Source organism: Myripristis murdjan, chromosome 11, assembly GCF_902150065.1.
Source record: "Myripristis murdjan chromosome 11, fMyrMur1.1, whole genome shotgun sequence".
Lineage (NCBI taxonomy): Eukaryota > Metazoa > Chordata > Actinopteri > Holocentriformes > Holocentridae > Myripristis > Myripristis murdjan.
This window is the reverse complement of record NC_043990.1, coordinates 11,127,573-11,146,678: the sequence shown is the minus strand read 5'-3', so window position 1 is coordinate 11,146,678 and position 19,106 is coordinate 11,127,573. Positions and strand designations below refer to the sequence as shown.

The 19,106-nt window shown below is 44.2% G+C and overlaps 1 protein-coding gene across 1 annotated transcript in view; it reads right to left on the bottom strand.

Annotated features, from left to right (window-relative positions):
* Positions 1 to 17,100, bottom strand: part of epha10 (EPH receptor A10) — a 188,851-nt gene extending 171,751 nt beyond the window's left edge. Inside the window, exon 1 of the mRNA XM_030063450.1 lies at positions 17,000 to 17,100. Within this exon, the coding sequence (XP_029919310.1) occupies positions 17,000 to 17,078 (79 nt within the window). The 5' untranslated portion in view covers positions 17,079 to 17,100. The remainder of the gene's footprint in view (positions 1 to 16,999) is intronic.
* Between the last annotated feature and the right edge of the window lie 2,006 nt (positions 17,101 to 19,106).

Sequence of the window (19,106 nt, the reverse complement as noted above, 5' to 3'; positions counted from 1 at the left end):
ATGCAAAGTGTGTGTCAACAAATGTGTCTGCAGGTGTGTACACGTGCATAAACTTACATTACCACAGGCTTATGTGCATTAAGTACAGGTAAGTCGGGGACATGGATGAGACCTACTTGCTGTCAAACTGAGATGTTCAAGGACAGTGATTTGGTGAAATGGTAGCGGTGGGTTGCCAGGTTTGATTTAAAAGCAAAAACTCACATGCACAAAGATCTAATGGGACACTCCTGTGATCCTCAGCAGTTAAGTTGAAACTTGGGAACATGAATAAGGTTTTAGCTTGCACTGCCATGCCAGTGTATGTGACGTCTAGTCATCATGCTCAAGCATTCACCACAGACATCAACATCAATGACAGATAAGGTAGCATATGCTGTGTTCGTCGCTGCTCTCATTGCTGGTGGGGACTGGTGAGGGACATGTGGCCCTCACAACCTAATCAAAACTGATCACACTGATTCCCAAAAAAATCAGACTGGAGAAAATCTAATTTGCTCAAAAACCAAAAAACTGATTTGAATTCACTTTTCTGAACACAGACAATGTCTTAGAGACAGAGTGCAGTAGATGATGTGCTGCATTTTGTTATAATACTAAAATAAATAATCAAAACATTTAGATCCAAGATCAACTCTGAAAAAGTGAGTGAACTTGAAAAGAAATGCTCTCTTCTCTACCTAAACAACTGCAGTTGATGTGCCTATGAGTGAGGCACTTCAGTGGCCATTTGTAGAAGATTGTGGCCCTGGGCAGCACTCATCCAGCAGAGCTGTGTTAGTGTGAAGTAGACTGTTGCTGAAAACGACCTTTCCTGCTCAACATTCCCTTGGTAAATAAAGGTTAGAAATGTTCTGAACCAGAAAATGCGTGCATTTCCAAAAAAAATATCTCGGATACTGCCAGTTTCTGCAAACTACCTCCAAGTCCTCCATCTCTTATTGCCAGTGGAGCAGCTCCATGATTTCTCCTCATGGCATTGTCAAGAGCTTTGTCTCTGTTGTTTATAGGTTTAGGGGAGAACTGTTTTTTCACAAATCAAGACTTAGCTCGCAAAAGTGATAGGTATAACTTACTCTCTATGAATTATGTTGTAGGGTTCAAAGTCAGCTGCATGGATTTTAAGACGACGACATCAGTCTGTCCTGTCAGTCTAAAACTGGTTGGTGGTCAAGAACAAGAGAGATGGGCCATTATTCACTCAAGGTTTGTGCACCAAAATGATCAAGCCAGAATGCTTTTCACTAACAAGAAGGAACGGGGGGAAAAGTGGATCTAGTTCTGGTCGAAAATTAAATCCTCTTTATGCCTGTCTTGGTTAGGCTCATGCAAATTAATAGCAAAACTCATCTCATGATTATTATGTCAAGCAAATAAAAATGGCTCCTTCAAGATCCTTTGAAATGTGACGTGAAGAACTTGTGCAGCTTGGTTATTCAGAATGGCTCCCGTTTTGGTGGCAAGTTGGCGATATCGTGGCCACTAAAGGAGGCAAACAACATAAAGGGTTCCCCATCCTAGAATCTCAAGTCCGATCAGAAAATGCTCCAATTATAAAGGGTGCTTTAGGGTGCAAGGGTGCCCGTCTTGGTGGATTAGTTTTACAGCTGAAGCACGTAATTTGCACTTGCAGTCAGTGATGAAGGGGGCTGTTTGCTTGCGTAGCAAGGGCTTGTTGGCATCACAGCTTAATTTGCATATCTCTCTACGTGAGTAATATGAAACCTCTGCTCTCTTAACTTAAACAACTGAGGAGCAGAAACTACACACTGCCCTTGCAACGCATTTTTGCTGAATGTGGAGTCTGAGACAATGATATTTTTTTTTCTTTCTTTCTTTTGGTAAGCCAGTGAGCGTGATTGATGCTTCTGGCACTTTTATGCACCATGTCAGTTTAGACTGACAGAACGGCAATCCAAGGAGATGACACTGCATTAACCCATAGCAGACACAGTATGCGATGGAGGGAATGCATTTAAGTATTTGATATTCTTTCCTTTAATGGGAAATTACAGGCTGGACCCTGACAATGCTGATTAACTGGATGGTATTCTGTTTGGTTAACTGGGTGGCCGACCGTGGTGGTGGGCAGCTGGCTGACGAGATTACCAAATGAATATTTAGTTGATTGACTGCTGGCTGACTGGCTGGCTGGCTGCCTACTAGTTTGTTTTGCTGGCTGGTTGGTTGGAGTTCCGGACTAAATGACTGGCTGGCTGGCCACCTGGTTAACAAACTGATTGGCTGGCTAATTAAGAGGCTGACTGACTGGCTGGCTGAGCAGAAACAGAAAACAGGAAGACAACATTTATAGCTGAGAGGCAGCTGAGAAACAACAGGAGGAGCCTCCACCCACCCATCCCACACTGATGATGCTCTGATTGCAATCACGACCAAGAACAAACACAAAACACACACACACACACACAGAAACACAAAATCCACAAAGATGCATTCCCAACAAGAGCAATCAAGTGGGCAGGAGCATAAACACAAATAGGTTAAACAGGCAGGGCCAATAAAGTACAGATAAAGGCAGAAAATTAAACACAAACTGATACAGCATTTGAACAGTTTACACATATTACATGTTCACAAGCCTACATAAAAACGGGATTATATGACAAATAAAATAGTAGGGATGCTAAATTATGGCAAAAACCACAATCACAATTATCTTGGTCAATATTGAGATTGTGATTATTAAACATAATTACTCACTGCCTTTGGAGACATCATGCATCTATACTGAAAAAACATGACTTTTTAACAGTGGATTTCCTTGAACTTTAAATATAACCGAATATAACTTTGCGGTGGAAGTCAAGGAGGCAATACTTTTCAGTGTTTTTTGTTCCTTTATTGCTTGATCACTTCCATTTGATGAATATTTGACTATACTGATATGTAAAGGAAATGGGGGCGTTGAATTTACAGCACAAGTGGAATCGAGAGCATCATTGCAAAACACAATGCAGCACAAGAATCGCTTTATCTCGACTATCGTTTTCATAATCGTCAGAAGCCAAAAAGGTAAAAAATTAAAACTCAATTAATCGCCACGCCTGATAACACGGTGACCAAAAAGCAGATTTTGTACGTCTGCGATTATCTCGCAAAAAGAGGTTATTTTATCCATCATGGTGAAAAAAAGCAAGTATCTGGACTCTAGCTTGTAGCTTGACCATCGAAATGAAGTGTGACCTTTCTCTTTTATTCCTCGGTCGCCTTCCACTCCTCTCCACCTCTCCTCACCGCCTCCTCTCGCTCTTTCTTCCATTACCCTGACCGTGTCCTCCCCGCTCTCTCCTCCACATCTCATTTCCTAAACCCAACATCCCCGTATTCCCCCCCCCTCCTCCTTCTCCGGCGTCTTCTTGGTCCCTCCTTCGCTACAGGCCTCTGGCAAACTGAACAGAACAAGATGCATGCAAACCCGCCCCGCTACTTAGCCCATTACACCGTCAGCCACCTACACGCTTGGCTCTCCCTCCCTCTTTGGATAAACTGAGCAGAGCAGGTCCCATGCTGCTATGTTAACCTCCCTCACCACTCACCCCATTACATCCTGTGCCACCTACAAAGCTCCCTCTCCCCCTTCTTCCTTCCCTCCCTCCCTCCTTTCCTCCCTCCCTTGCCTACTGATAAACTGAGCAGAGCAGGTCCCATGCTGGCATGTTAACCTGCCTCTCCCACTCACCCCATTACATCCTTTGCCATCGACGCCGCGCTCACACTCTCTCCCGCCCTCGGCCCAGTCACTAACACCCTTTCATTATGGATAGTCTTCTCAGCGGGGGGCTATCACTTCAAAGACACCCTGCTTTCTTCTTTGGTGCGAGTGTGTGTGCGTGTGTGTGGAGAGGGTGCAGATGGAGGGGTGCGACGGGGTTGGAGGAGGGGTTATAAAAGTGACTGAGCCGGAGCTGCACGATTTATGTATTTATTCATCGCCAAGGAAGCTGCGTATTAAAAGGTCGGGCAATTTTCCAGGTCACTGGCCAAACCCACACGGTGAGGAGGCTCGGTGAGGAGGGGATGGAGAGGACATGAGGGGAGAGAGAGCGAGTGTATGACCGTGGTGGCTGATATGGCAAGTTGGTAAAAACGGATATTGGCAGTCAGACACACACTGGTGCGCTCACAGCTCACCTGTGCATGAGTGACTTTGTCTACACACTAACATGTGCACGTCTAATGTTTGCGTGTGTGTGTGTGTGTGAACACATCTCCGTTTGTGTGTACCGTGCACACCCTGGCTGTGGTTAATGAGTTTGAAAGGTCAAACGCCTCTCAGAAAGATTAATGGGGTTTCCTAGGCACGGGGGTAATGGTTTACGAGGCCCAGCCGGACACATTTCCAACAAGACGGTCATTACCACCGCACAGCCGAGACGGAGGGAGGGATCACACACAAAGACAAGGACAACACAAAACTGCCAGGGAGGGGCGCCGGGTACGGATGAGTGTGTGTCAGTGCATTCAGAGGTGCGTCTATGGATTGTTTTTGTGCGAGCCTCATTCAATAGTCTGCGGTACACCTCTGCACAAGACACCTTTTTGAATCCCACTACCGCCCTCTCCTGCAAGATCGTAACTTTCACCTGCCCAGTCCCACAAAAATGTCAAATTTTGTCCCATTTCTGCCCGCATTATTATCATTTTATTTTAATTATTTATTTATTTATTTATGGTCACAGTCACGCAACCCTCCTGCAAATGCAGTCCAGTGCTGAAAGAGATTGTTGCCATGTGACACAGTGTGGTATGGAAAAAAAATAAACAAACAAATGACATAAAATAAACATAGTCCAATGACTCACTGAAACATAATTTTAATTTCTCTGTAGTTATGGGCCAAGGAAACCAGACATATGAATCAAGTGACAATTCAATTCACTTTGCCAGGTTAACTGTGCAACATAGATTACTTGGATCAATGTCATTGACTTATTAGATTAAGTTGCCTTGGCCTGACATCGGTATGTGGTGTCATGAATAAAAGAGAGTCTTGATCTAAGATACATTAATTATTCATGATCTTAAAAATCATGTATGTTTAAATGTGTTGTAAGACATTATTCGGGATTTTTTTGGATTTTTTTTTTCAATGAAAAGCCGACTCCCAATTAAACACCGAGTGCCTTTCATTGGCCGGGTATGGCTACACTTTAAACAAATAAATGTCAGTCCCTATTAGAAGCCTTGTTACATCAGATACTCGCATCAAATTGCAGTGTTGTGGTGCGTCAAGCTGTTTAATCACCACTTGTTGACAAACTACGGAACAGGGGCCACCTTCTCCTGCCGGGGAAAAGCTCCTTTCTCTGGACAGCAGCTGTGGGTTTTCCCGTCACATCTCCTGCTCACTGTCCTGGGACAGAATCGACACATCAGCTAAGGCACCGGTATGTTTTAGAGTTTGTAATTCTCAAACCAAACCCTGCTGAGCTCAGATGATGTAATTATTCTAACAGACATCATGGGTGAGGTGACGCACTTCCAGAGTGTATAGATACAGAGGAGAACAAGAAAACGTTTGACTCCTGAGGCCCTGGGAGATTTTTTTTTTTTTTCCTATATCCTTAATTTCCCGGTATCTTTTGATTATTTTTCCCAGTTTTTGCTGAGCAGGTCCCAAACACAGGTCGGTTGCTTTTGATGACTACAGCAACATGAAGTCTGGGCTACTAATTGAATTTCTATTTTATTGTGAAGATTTTTTTTTTTTTTCTTTTGGCATTTCTGCTTTATTTGACAGCCACAGCAGAGAGAGAGACAGGGAAGGCAGGGGGAGAGAGAGAGGAGATGACATGCAGAAAATGACCTGAGTTCGGATTCAAACCCAGGACGCTGCAATTAGGACTCAGCCTTAACAGGTGGTACGCACTCTTACCCTGTGAGCCACCAGGGCGCCCCGCTAATTGAAGTTTTGCTGGAAGTATTTTTCTGTGGGACATCTGCAAGCTGTCCTGTTCCCCCGCACCTGCCTACGCCTTATACGTGTCCTGCACACTTCCACAATGAAAATTCGTCCCCCACTGCGCCTTGGGAGTGCAGGCCTCTAGTCTGTGGTTCAGATAACAAATCCCACTGGATATTATATTCCTCATCAGAGCTGCAGGAGGCTGCACGGCTCACACTCGATCTAACAGCATATTTGTCATCGCTATATACCTATTGAGTTTTGGCATTCTGTGTTAGGGTATGTACTTTTGTCTGTTTGTGTGTGTGTTTGTGTTGGGAGGGAGGGGGTATTTATTTTCAGGGAGAGAAAAAAAAACACAAAAATGTCTTTCTTAAAGGAACAATGCACCCAAAACAGAAAACTACTCCAAACTAGTCAAAGAACTCAGCAGACATCATCTATCCTCCCTGAGGGCAGACAGATTCAGAAAACAGCTCCCAAAGAAACTCTTTGCCTCCTATGGCTGTATGCCAGGTATTTGTGTCAATGTTTTTTTTTTTTTTTTTTTGCTGTCTCTGATGAGTTTTGCATATGTACATTTTTGGCGGTTTGAGCTCCACAAGACAATATCGATCCAGCTCCATTGAACTGAGGTGACAATAGACAGGAAGGACTTTGCCACATCACACATAAAGCTATTTGGATGGATAGACTGCACTATGGGTAAATGTGAAAATATAATCGTATTCTGGATTCTGTATTTTTGATAAATTGCTAATTTAATGCAAACAAATCCTTAAAAAATAAAAGTCAGTCAACCAGATTTTCATCTATACAAATGGTGTGTGTGTGAGTGTGTGGCGGTGGCCCTGCTCGCCAGTTTGCCTGCAGCGATTAAGCCCACCTTTCTAAAACCTCCAATCAGTCACATGTGACCTCCTACGGCTCCAACATCTCTAATCCCCATTTACAATCAGGAGCAAACCAGTCACTGGGCTTCATTTAAATCTTCCTGCAAAAATAAAACCATTTGGTCTTAAATCCCCTGTTAATAAAATTTAAGGCAATTTGTGAGGGGGATTCTTCTTTGATGTAAGTGATGTTTTTTTTTTTTCTTTTTTTTTTCTTTGAAATTGCAGGTGTGTATATCATTTAAATGGCGTATGAGTGGAATACAGCTGCCTTTAGGAAGCTGCAGTGCGCTTGCCACAGATTCATTCTAAATGCATTTTATAGAATAATTACATAGAATAAGAGAAAAATGTTTGTGATTAGGGCGTGCTGAGAGGTTAAAAAAAATCACCATGCAAGGAACACTTCTGCATTTCATTAGAGTGTCTACAACACACTGAAGTGTATTTATGCATGCCTCTGAATAGTCTAGCACGTGCAAGTGTCTGTGTGTGTGTGCATATGTGAATGTGTAGCATGCATTCTTCACACAGCCTATACAGTAATTTATCTTTTCCAAGAGCTTGATCGTATGAATATGACATAACGCAGTGCTTTTATCCAGATTGAAAACACTTAGAGAAGCACTGAATGCCGCAGAGGCTTTATGCACACAGGACTGCAGGGACATCCTGTTAAAGAATAGATGGTAAAGAATTAAACTTTCACTAACAGTCCCCTTTTCTAGTGTATAAGACAGGGCTCGAGACTGTACAGTTGGACTGGAGATGCATGTAACATTTAGTCATGTAGTGCAAAGACAGAAGCAGGGAGGCACAGACACAGATACTGACGCTGTCTAATGTAAGCTGCCCTATGTCTCATCTTTCTCCATCTCTCTCCCTCTCCCGTTTTCCCGTCACACACCCACGAAATAATAATTCTAACATGTGTCATCAGGTCGAGCATGGCAGAGGAGGACCAGCGGACATGAAAAGCACATTAGGAGGCAGCTCACAGGCCAGCCAGCCACAGCCAGGCCCAACGAGGCGAGCGCCGGCACAGTGGAGCAAAGACGAGGAGAGAAGCCTCATGGGAAACGGGGGCAGGAGTTTAGCACAAGAGGCGTGTGGTGTCTGTAAGTATCCTACGTGTGAGAGAGAGAGAGACACACACAGTAAGGCGGTTATGAGTCATGTGCCTAAATCTGTGCCTGCGAGCACGACGGGGCTGGGCGGGGTGCAGCTTCTCGTCTGTGGCGTCTATAAAACATGGACAGTACACTGCCAGTGTGTTACTTGGACACGTGAAGAGGATTGGGCCTCGTGTTTCGCCAAGCGGCAGAAGATGAAAACCAAGTCTGTTTGGCTCACATAACGGTTACATAACTAGTTCGGGACGGTTAGACAATATTGCTACACATGAAGCCAAATCAAATGCTCAAAGAATGATGGATGATATAGCTCACGGTATCTCCCTGACTGGACTGTGAAGCATTGCACCGGACTGTCGACTCCTGCTTGCTATCCTTTATTTTTAATTGTGTTAAACTTTATCAGAGCAGAAAATTAATTTATTTGTTCACTGCCCAATGGCTTGCTAATCACCAAATTCAGTGGCCACAAAGTATTTTTTCAGCCATTTCAACCAGATCAGCTCCAGTTAGTGGAGAGGACACTTGCTACGGGGTATTCGAATGACATAAAGATTAAAAGTGCAAGTCTTAGTTTCTTCCTCTTTCATATGTGCATCAGCCTCCTCCGCCTTCTCTTCCACCCACCCATTTCAAGTTGGGTGTATAAAAAATTTAGTTTGAGTTGCAAGGAAAGTTGTTCAGGCAAAGCATGAGCAGAAAATGCATGGTAGATACTTTTATTTATTTAACAAATTCTGGACTAACCAATTTTGCGACAAGACAAATGCATAGCAGATGATGTGGGCAAAGAGGCATGCGTAACTGCATGTATTGCTCTGTGTGTGCATGTGTGTGTGTGCAAGTTACAGGACCTTTGTCCCCTCTATGGCAGTCTGATGCAGCTGCCTAAACCAGGTTAGATTGAGTCTGATGGCCTCTAAGCCAACAGCAGAGTGGAAGGGCAACACGTTTAACCTCTGGCAGAATAGCGCACGCACACACGCACGCACACACACACACACACACACACACACACACACACACACACATATAGAGGTTATATATTCTGGTGCAAAAGCCTTAAAGCTGGTCCATACTTCACAGAGGGATGGATGTGATACATTCAGAATGGCACAAGTGTTGCAAAAATGAGAGGCTCTTTGCCGCCTGAAATCTCAAACAATGTGCCTAGAGTTGGCTGGGAAACGAGAAACTGTGACTTCTGATTATTGCTGCTTTTGTTGTTGTTGTTGTTCAGGAATGTGCAGAGTCAAAAAAAATGTGCAGGAGTACAAGAAGCAAGAAGCATGCACGGATAGCACCAAGGTATGGACAGCACACCTGCAGTTCCCACACATCTAACCACAATAAAGTATGAACCAATGCCTATGTGCTGTAAGTCCCACTTGCCTCAATTAATCCAGCACCATGAGTGTTTACTTTCCCATATTAAAGCCTAAATGAGTGGGAGGTGACCCCCCGCCCATTAGAAAACAGGAAAAGGGATTGAGACTGACTGAGCTACGCCGACTTGTCAGTTCAGTTCCCTACATGCCCACCCACATCCATGCAGTTAGCGTTCACTCAATTCAAAATACCCCGAGCAGAGATTTCTGCCAAGAGCTCTGCACTAATACACACCAGTGACGTTTATCAAGTTGAGACACCTCAGGACTGAAAATCCTGCCAACAAAACCTCCTCTAATCCATTAGCATCCCAACAAAAAACAGCACAGACAAATAAATTGTTTGAGGCAACGTTTTAAAAAAAACGAGAAACATGTCTCGACTCCCAGATGCCAGTGCTGTGGGTGGTGGGAGGTTTTTTTTTTTTTTTTTCCCTACATATATATTTTTATTAGACTTGAGTCTTTTTGCACTTTGAAGAACCTTTACAGAACAGTTCCATCACATGTTTACGTAAGATTTCTTCATGAAGGCGCACATGGATTTGCCGCTGGTTCACGCTTCACTGCAGGTTGTAAAACCTCCATCCATCCTCCACTCTTAGCATATGGAATGTGAGATGCTCAGGTTCGCACTCCATCTTGTGTGAGTAAACAGGCTCCTGACTTTCAACTACATACATACATACATGTATACATACGTACGTACACATATACAAGCTCCCTCTGGGTGTCTGTGTTCCTCGATGTATGGTACAGCGGCTGAGCTTTAAGAGCGGCGAGAGTGGCCTGGTCTGTGCCGCCTGAGAGAGACGTGTTACATGTACTGGACACATGTAGTGGATCTACCTTGAATGACAACTGAATGAACTAACAGCTGAACTTTAGTTGCTCCCACTGTAGTTCACTTCACAATGCAATTTAAAGAAACAGTTTTCCCAAAATACCAAAATAAGACATTTTTTCCACTTACCCCCAGTGAAATCTAACCATCGAGATAGTTTCCTTTCACCCCCAAGACAATGGCACTGTTGTTTTGTGGTGCTCGAACCAACAAAAATGTGCAAGTGAAAGCTCAACAGCACCAGTTCTTCAAAAACAATGATACCTCACATGATCCAGAGCCCTCTGGGGCAAAGAGTTTCACTGAAAACTATTTATTGCCAACAAACACCAGCAAACTATATCTATCCACCTCTAATTTATACTCATTGGGGGCGGACAGATGCACTGTGAGTGTTATTCAGCAGGAAATAAAACACAGAAATTAGCTGAAAACTATCTGGATGGATTGACTGCACTAGAGGTGAGTGGGAATATATAATTTTTTGTACTGTGGGTGAACTGTTCCTTTAAATGGCATTTTAATGACCCTTTATTTTATTTATAGATCTAATAGAATACAATCTAACTCCATGCAATTGGCTGTCTCCTAGAATTGCACATTGTAAGTGGACATTGGTACACTGGCTGCAACAAAGCAAGAGCAAGTTAAAAAAAAAAAAAATGCAAAATTGATCTGTCACACTCGCAGGGATGGAGACACAGATGTGACATACATGTGTATACGCACATGCACGTGCGTATACACAGTCACAGATTGTCACATTCACACACACACACGCATACACACACGGCAGCTGAAAGAGATGTTTCGCCGTGGATTCATCAATAAAACGTGCATCTGAATCCGCAGTCCATCCACAGTTCCTTCATCTATCACAAGCAGCTGCACGCAGCCCCTTTTCTCACTGTCCAATATGGCTGGAACACCTGCTACACCCATCTTTCCTCCCACATGCGTGCGCACACACACACACACACACACACACACACACACACACACACACACACACACACACACACACACACACACTCTTTCCCTCATTTTTCCTTCTTACACTCCTCCACCCCATCCACCTCCCTCTCTTTCCCTCTCGCACTCGCTGTCTTTCTCTGTTACCCCCCCAACACACACACACACACACACACACACACACAAACACACACACACTCACACTACAACCCCTTCCTACAGCTCATTCTTGCAGATGCAGCAGAAAAGCCTAAATGCTGTAGTAGTGTCCTTACGCTGAACAAAGGAAGTCAGGTGACCCTATTGGGATCCAATAGACACACACACTCCCCTTTACATAGACAATTCATCAGTCTATCAGCCTCAGTCAATGCGTGCCAGTGGGGTGGGAGGTAAATAAAGTAAATAAGGATGTGGCTGAGCTGCTGTATTGACCTGTTATAGCAACCTGGCTCTGTTTGATTACATGTAACATGCAGGAGCTGAGGAACAAAGCGGTGGTGACAGCGCCGAATTCCCCCATCACCTTCTCCCTCCCACTCTCCCTTATTCCCTTCCAATTTTCTTCCAGTCACTCCCCCATCCACTTTTCCTCACTTTGGCTCTCACTCTTTGTCCCTCCTTCCTCACCGCTGGACCTGACACACCTCTTTCCCCTCCCTCTCTATTTGTAATGCATCGTTTTTTGTTTTTTTTTGGATGGTGCTCCTCTTTCGTCTCCTTCCTCCTTTCATTTCTTCGTATACGGTATTATTCACCCGTCCTCGCCCTCCCGCTTCTCTTCTCGCCTCTGCCTCTCTTCCTGAAAATGACAGAGTCCCTGAGGCCTTGAAGGGAGAATGTTGCGATGCTACGCCTGCCAACTTCACAAATCACTCTGACCTTTCATACTCACAGAGGTCACAGTCATCTGATCCAACACACCCACCCACACACACTCTCTCACACACACACACACAGGTCCAAGGCTTCCTCGTCGGCCAAAGCTGGACCAACGCATTGAGCCCAGCACACTGGCAGCAGAGCGGAAAAAACCCTGCATCAATCACAGACAATTAGTCCCAATTGATGCCAAGGAGGTTGGGAGTGTCATTCCTCTGCCAGCCTGGCAATTGCTAGTAAACCCATTATTAGTCAATCAGATCACTTCTGGGTACTAATTATAATATTTAGTAATCAGATGACATATGGAGCTGGGTGAAATGCAAATAATCGCTGCAAATAAGAAATTTGTTTTTTTGGAGTCGATGTCTGGACGTAACACAGAATGTGAACAATCCTGCATGTCAAGGTACAGCAGGTGCACCCACACTCTGATTTTTTCATCAAACCTGTACCCTTATTTCTACTGGAGGCACCAATTGCGCTTTTTGGCCCTAGGGGTTGAGCTCTTGTCGCTCAAAAGAAGTTTCTGGGGGGCTGAACATCCCTGGTTGATTAAAAGTATCACAAAACCAACACAAAACACATCACCGCTGCCATTTTTAAAAACAGCAGCGAGCGACCACTAACACAAATTATTAAAGGATCTTTCTATAAACAAACTGTTTGGCTAGTAACTGAAAAAAAAAAAAAAAAACGGCAACATACCGCACATCTCCATTTGCAACTGTACACCATGTCACAGCTGATCTCCATTACTCTATGCAAAAGCAGTTTCCTCCATTCAGCGCTTGCTCTTCTAGTGTGCACAACTCTAATTTCTGACGTGCACGTCTCTGCTGCAAAACCAATCATAACATCACAGCAGCACTGCGGTAAATAATCATGAACGTAACAATGGCTTTAACATCTTCCTTTGGGCTGTTGTCGGCCGTACACAGAATGACTAGACACCTTCTCTTTATTTAAGTTTTCTGTTCACGACGTGCGGTGGAAACACAACAGCTTAGGGTACCTGATTTTCCTCCCGGAAACATTCATCCAGAAGCGAGACACAGGAACTTTGGGCAAATAAATGAAGAAATAAAGCTCCTCCAGAAAGCTTTAGGAGTCATTGAGATAACAACCACAGGGAAACAACAAAAGATTTTTCAAAGAAACCTCTTCACAGTGGACAAAAGATTCAGAGGAGCAGTCATGTAGCGAATATTATGCAAGCGTTTTACCTGTCGGCTTTTCAGGTACTGTGGAAAAAAAAGGGTTCATTTTCCCATACAGACCACCATGTAGCCTATTTCTGACATTTTACCATAATCAATGGTGTCACTTCATTTCAGAGTTGGGGTCAAAATTAATCATCGTTAATTAGATATTGTGAATTTAGCTCCCACGGTTAGTAACTGTACAATATCGGCATTCTGGTAATACTGTAATATTTCATTTAATTTGCAATGTCAGGAACATATTTTTTTCTTCATATAGTCAAATCTAATATTCATGATAAATAAATGTGATTGCTATATTTATCACTTCGGTCATGATCGTGCAGTCGTACCCCAGCATCACGGAAAATCCACACACAGCGAAAATGTCAGCTGTGAATTCCAAATTACACCGGACGTATGAGGTTTGTACAGCACGCCCAGTGTGATATGGCTGCAGGTAAACAATAGGCTGCACGCCTGCCAAGCACATAGTGCAGTCAAGTCACCCAGTACATGCTGACACGACGAGGCAAGCAAACAAAGCTCGTCTAACACTACGGCCGCGCAAACACAATGAGCCCACGGGCTACGCTGCAGTTTCTGAGACTTTTACTCACGCTCGCTCAATCACTCAGCTCCTCCCTCCTTCTCTTTTACCCCTCACTCTCTCTCTCTCTCTCTCTTTCTCTCTCCCTCTGTGTTCTCCACCTGGCTTGCTCTCTCCCTCTCTCTTTCTCTCTCTCTCTCTCGCTCTCTCTTTCTGTCGGCTTGCTGCAGAGTGAATGGATGCAGAGGCAAGCAAGGAGGGAGGGAAAGAGGGAGGAGAGGAGAAGTAAATGAGATCCCAATGAGATGCCAAGGTGTGTTAGCACTGAGGCATGGGGGATGAGAAAGCGGCCTGAAGGGGAGGGGAGCGGCTAGATTGACTGTGTGTGTAGAGGGGGGGGGACGCCCCGCTCCACCTAAGGGGCCCCTGGTTGTATCTGCGTTCGCTAAGTCAGCTCAAGCTGTGAGAGGCATGGTAATACTATAGGAGGGGAAGGAAACGAGAGAGGGATGGGGACAAGAAAAGAGAGAGGAAGAGGAGGAAGAGTTGAGAAGGAGGAGGAAGAGATGGAGCAGAGAGAGAAGAGGAGGAGAGGAAAAATGTGCCCCCACATGGAAGCAACCCAGAAAAATGCTCCTGGCACATGAGGAGATATGAAACAACAGGCAGGAAAACTTAGAGAAGCACAGGCGAACACAAAGGGTCACATACAATTACAAATAAGAGGATTAAAATGCACGAGAGCAGACTAGAAAGATATATTCATGCAAGGTGATCAAAGAAATACGGTAATAAGAGGCTTAAAAGGATGCTCAAATCCCAGACACAGGGGAGACTTGTGTGCACATACAGTATCCTCTGTTGAACACTGATATTTGCTTTAGACAAAAAAAAAAAAAAATGAGGCAGAGATCTGACGAGACACAGGCAGACAGGTAGGCATGAGATCATCAAACTGCTTCATATGAACGTGAAAGAATGGCAGAGGTGACATTGGAAAAACTACCTCCACTGTTTTTCGTACGCACCAAATCCGTGTGAACAGCGAGATGCTTCGCTGCCAACACCAGCCATCAGGAGCACTTTGCTTTCACAGCAATTAATTGCTGTCACAACATCAATTTAACAAAAAGTAGCATCCAAATCAGGCTATCCGGCATTCCAGGGAACCCAATCAATCTGGCATTGGGTCCGTGTGTCTTGCGTCCAATGCTTGAGAGTTAAGTATGTGTTTTGTAGACAATTCAACAGAGAAGAGTGCGCAGAAATGTGTTGCGTGCATGTTCAGGTGCACTTTTACATTTGCATAAACACCCTTTGGCACTGGCAAACCGCACTGCGTGACCAGGACACACCATGCATCTACATCTATACAGTGTATACACCATATGTGTGTGTGTGTGTGTGTGTGTGTGTGTGTGTGTGTTTGTGGGTTAGTGTGTATGCATCTTAGCGTGAGTAAAGCTTGCATGAGAGCAATGCAGGCCCTTATCCATACATGTCATGTGAGTTCCTGCATATGATCATGAGTTGCATGTGTGCCAGTAGCATGCATGATGTGTGTTAGTGTGTCAAATGGGCTTTTCTGGCATACACTAATGTGCGTGCGGATGTGTGTGCATGTGTGTGTGCAGCCATAGTCTGCTCAGTTATGCCTTGGCAGCTGAAGTCACCCCCCCCCCCCCTCTCGAATGGAGAGAGCCTTGGGGGCTGAAGCCATTATGTTCTCTACCTACGAGAATCTGAACCGATTATGATCACTTTACTGGCTTCACGTGAGCCAACCAGTCAGACATTCTTGCCATATACATTTTTAATTTAGCTTTAAACTGAATTTATGCAAGTTTAAAAAAAAAAAAAAAATCTCTGTTTTCCAACATTTTGGGAACTCGTGGCTGCACAGAGTATCATCTTGGCATCCGACCAGGCTAGTGACTGCTGGACCACAGCGATACCTTGCCAGCTCTCTCCCTCTCTGTCTCTCACACACATACACACACTTGGATGCAGATGCAGAGTGCACATCCCAATCCCCCCTGAGCATTAAATACAGAATCTAAGCTACTGCATCAAGGCAATCTCAGTCAAATACTTGTGCAATTGTGAATTTCTAGCAAAAAAAAAAAAACACCAATTATTCACATTAAAGTGAAGTCATCTGCTTGCTTTCTGGTTTTGATAAAGTGCCCACATGAGCCTGAGTTTAATGTTGAAGCAAAGACAAAAAGAGAAACTGATCTCTTGCCCTGCTATTGTTGTGGCAGAGCAAAGCCACAGGGGCTGAGGGAAGAAACACTGATGAGAGACAGTAAGGAGAACTGAGGAGAAAGGGGGCGAGCAGCGTACAATAGGATAAGCAGTGAGGCACCAGCCTGTGAGCATCCTGTCATCCGTGCCACAGCATCACTGACTGTAAGGGTATGAGAGGACAAAGGGACCAGTTGCACTGAGACGCGGCGACAAAAGCCCAGCGCACAAACCACACAGCAGCCTTTCGACCAGAGATGTTTCCATCCACCTGACCAAACTGTTGACTGAGCAAAACTGACATTTTTTTTTTCTTTTTCAGAACCAAATTGGACTGTGAAGTCATTGTTACCTCCAAAAAAACGGTGCATATATGCAATTTCTGTCTTGAAGTCAAAATCTTTGAACAACTTATCCGCGTCTGATGAACAGAGTAGGACGTTAGTTTCTGCCTAAATTGCGTCATTTGATTTACTATTTACAAGGCTGTGGCGAATACTGCGACTTGCAAGGATGAGATGTAATTGTTGATATAAGCTGCGTTAACAAAGTGACTGATGCGTCTGTTTTAACTGCCAAGTGATTGTGCAAAAACCTGATAAACTCATCGATCCTTATTTGTTCGTATGTTGGTGTTATTGTCCCGGAGAAAGCCGCTCTGAGCTCGCTGAACAGAAATGCGTAAAGCTGTCACAGCACAGCTTTTTTGAAACGCGTCTCTCTATAAACGTGGGGACAGATTCTCCCTGACAAATGTACACTTTGTTAGAAAAAAAAACACAGTTCAGTTTTAAGTCACTTTCAACTTAACTACCCGCCGCTTGTTCCCACTTATTACTGGAAAGCGTGCACCTTCCAATCACAGGACAAGTGGAAATTAAAGTGTCTCCTTCGCGGACGGACCGTCTCTATTTCATCCCTATTCTGCCGGATTTAACAAACAAAAACGCGCTCTCACATACCTTCCTCGGCGTGACAGTCCTCCACCGGGTTCAGCAATAATATCCAAAGCACCGAAATCAGCGTTTTACGAAGATCCATGTTTGTCTGGCCAGTTCCGCGGGGCTCTTGTCATCTCTCTCCAGCCTGCGCGCAACGCACCGCAGCAGAGACGCACCAGGGTTTGGCTGGAGCGGATGCCGTCTAGGCAAGTAGTGCGAGAGCCAGGGTACCACGCGGTCTATTTGATATCTCGGGGGAGGGTTTTACCGGCGAGATTGACACCGCGCGAACGCAATGAAGTGGGATGTGGAGCCGCGAGTACGGGAGGGTCGACCTATCAAAGCCGGGCAACCTGAAACGTCCGCACGACCAGGTGTTTCAGCCGCGGTCGAGTCGATCCGACCGTACTGCGCGTTTCTCCAGAGTAGTGGGAGGCTGCGTGGAAGGTGGAGGTAGGTGTGTGTGTTGGTCAGGTGGAAGGCTGGGAAGACGTTTAACGAGCCAACTGGGGGATTATAATCCTCAGAATTCAGACTCGTGTATTTCTCCGATGAACGGACTGTCCCAGTGGCTCCCAAAGTGGAGTCCAGTGGAGCCCCAGGGTTCTTTCCAAGAGGCTCACCTCAGGTTCATTGTCATTCACAGTAAGTTGGCACAGTCACAGAGCAGATTCTATGGCTATATCCCTATGGACTATATCCCTATATCACTTGCAATATGAATTCTGTACAGAATCATGTGTGAAAATACAAATCTCCACAGATTGGGGTTCCATGTAGAAAATCTTCCCAAACTGTGTCCGTCCGTGGCTCCACACATAACCAGTTGGAGACCCTTTTCATGAAAATGCACGAAATCCTACTGTTCTCTTGAAAATGCTTGTGGAACATATAGTAAAAGATAAAATCGATATAATTTTAAACTTTTAGAGTAGTGGCTAGTTTAGTAGTAGAAGTTTCAAGTATTAAAATAGCATTTGATTTGAGGGTTGTTTTTTTATGAAAATCACAGCCACTTCTCTGAGACTATTTATTTATCCAATTTAAAAAGAAGAGACATGCCCATAGTATTGTGCCACAAGTAAACATTTCTGAGCTTTTCTTCCAGGCTCGTGTGTGACTCTTCAGCTAACACGAGAGCAACGTGAAATGGGAGAGTGGAAAATGCTGTTTCACAGATTTGCATCTGTAGCACCACTGAGAAGTCCCTGTCTCTTTCGACTCATTCATAGGCGGTCACACACAAACACAAGCAAAATGTGATGCGGCAAAGACCCTGCGCATGGAGCATATTGACAGAAACAACCTGAATTGATCATTCTTGCAGTTGGGAATCGGCTTGGAGAGCAATACGGTTTGTTGCTGACTGACAAGCGAGATAACATTTTTGCAAAGAGAAGAACTAGTGATGTGAAAACAAGTTGAAACTGCGATCAATGAAAACCTTTTTCTCCATGACTGCTGGAGGGAGCGGGAGGCTGGTGATTGAAAGACTTCTATTCACAATGTATACATTTTTGAATATAATTAATATCCTAGGACATTCAAAAGTTGTGATATAATAATAACATAGAGGATATGGTCTGTGAAACATCCATCATTTTGGACATGCAAAGCGCTTACCTGAATTTTCATGATATCAATTCCATTTTGTGCCACTGTGTCAGCTGGGTGTCACTGTTTTTTCAAATGGAGAATATTTCATTCATCATGTTTCCTTGGCACTATGATTTGCCTGCATACAACAATACGTGGTAAATTAAGTGTGCCAAAATTAAAATGATTACTGGTCACATAATGAAAAAGAGCGTGGCTGCCTTTCCTGTGACTGAAGGGAGAGTTTAAATCGTAAAGCTGAATTTTCCTTAAAAGCATAAACTGGGCACAGGATTCCTGTAATGATTTTGAGCTGGCACTTGGCAGCTCTTCCATATAAACCGCCAGCCCTGGCTATTTAGCCACTTTTCAAACTTTAATGACGTGCTAATGAAAAGGCTAGTCAGCACACCTAATTTTCCCCTTAAGCAAGCCCTGCAACTGCTGGACATAAAACAGCTCCACAATAAATGTAATAAGTAGTTTTACTACCGCACGCTCTAACTCCTCCCTCTTTGCAAGTGTATGCATA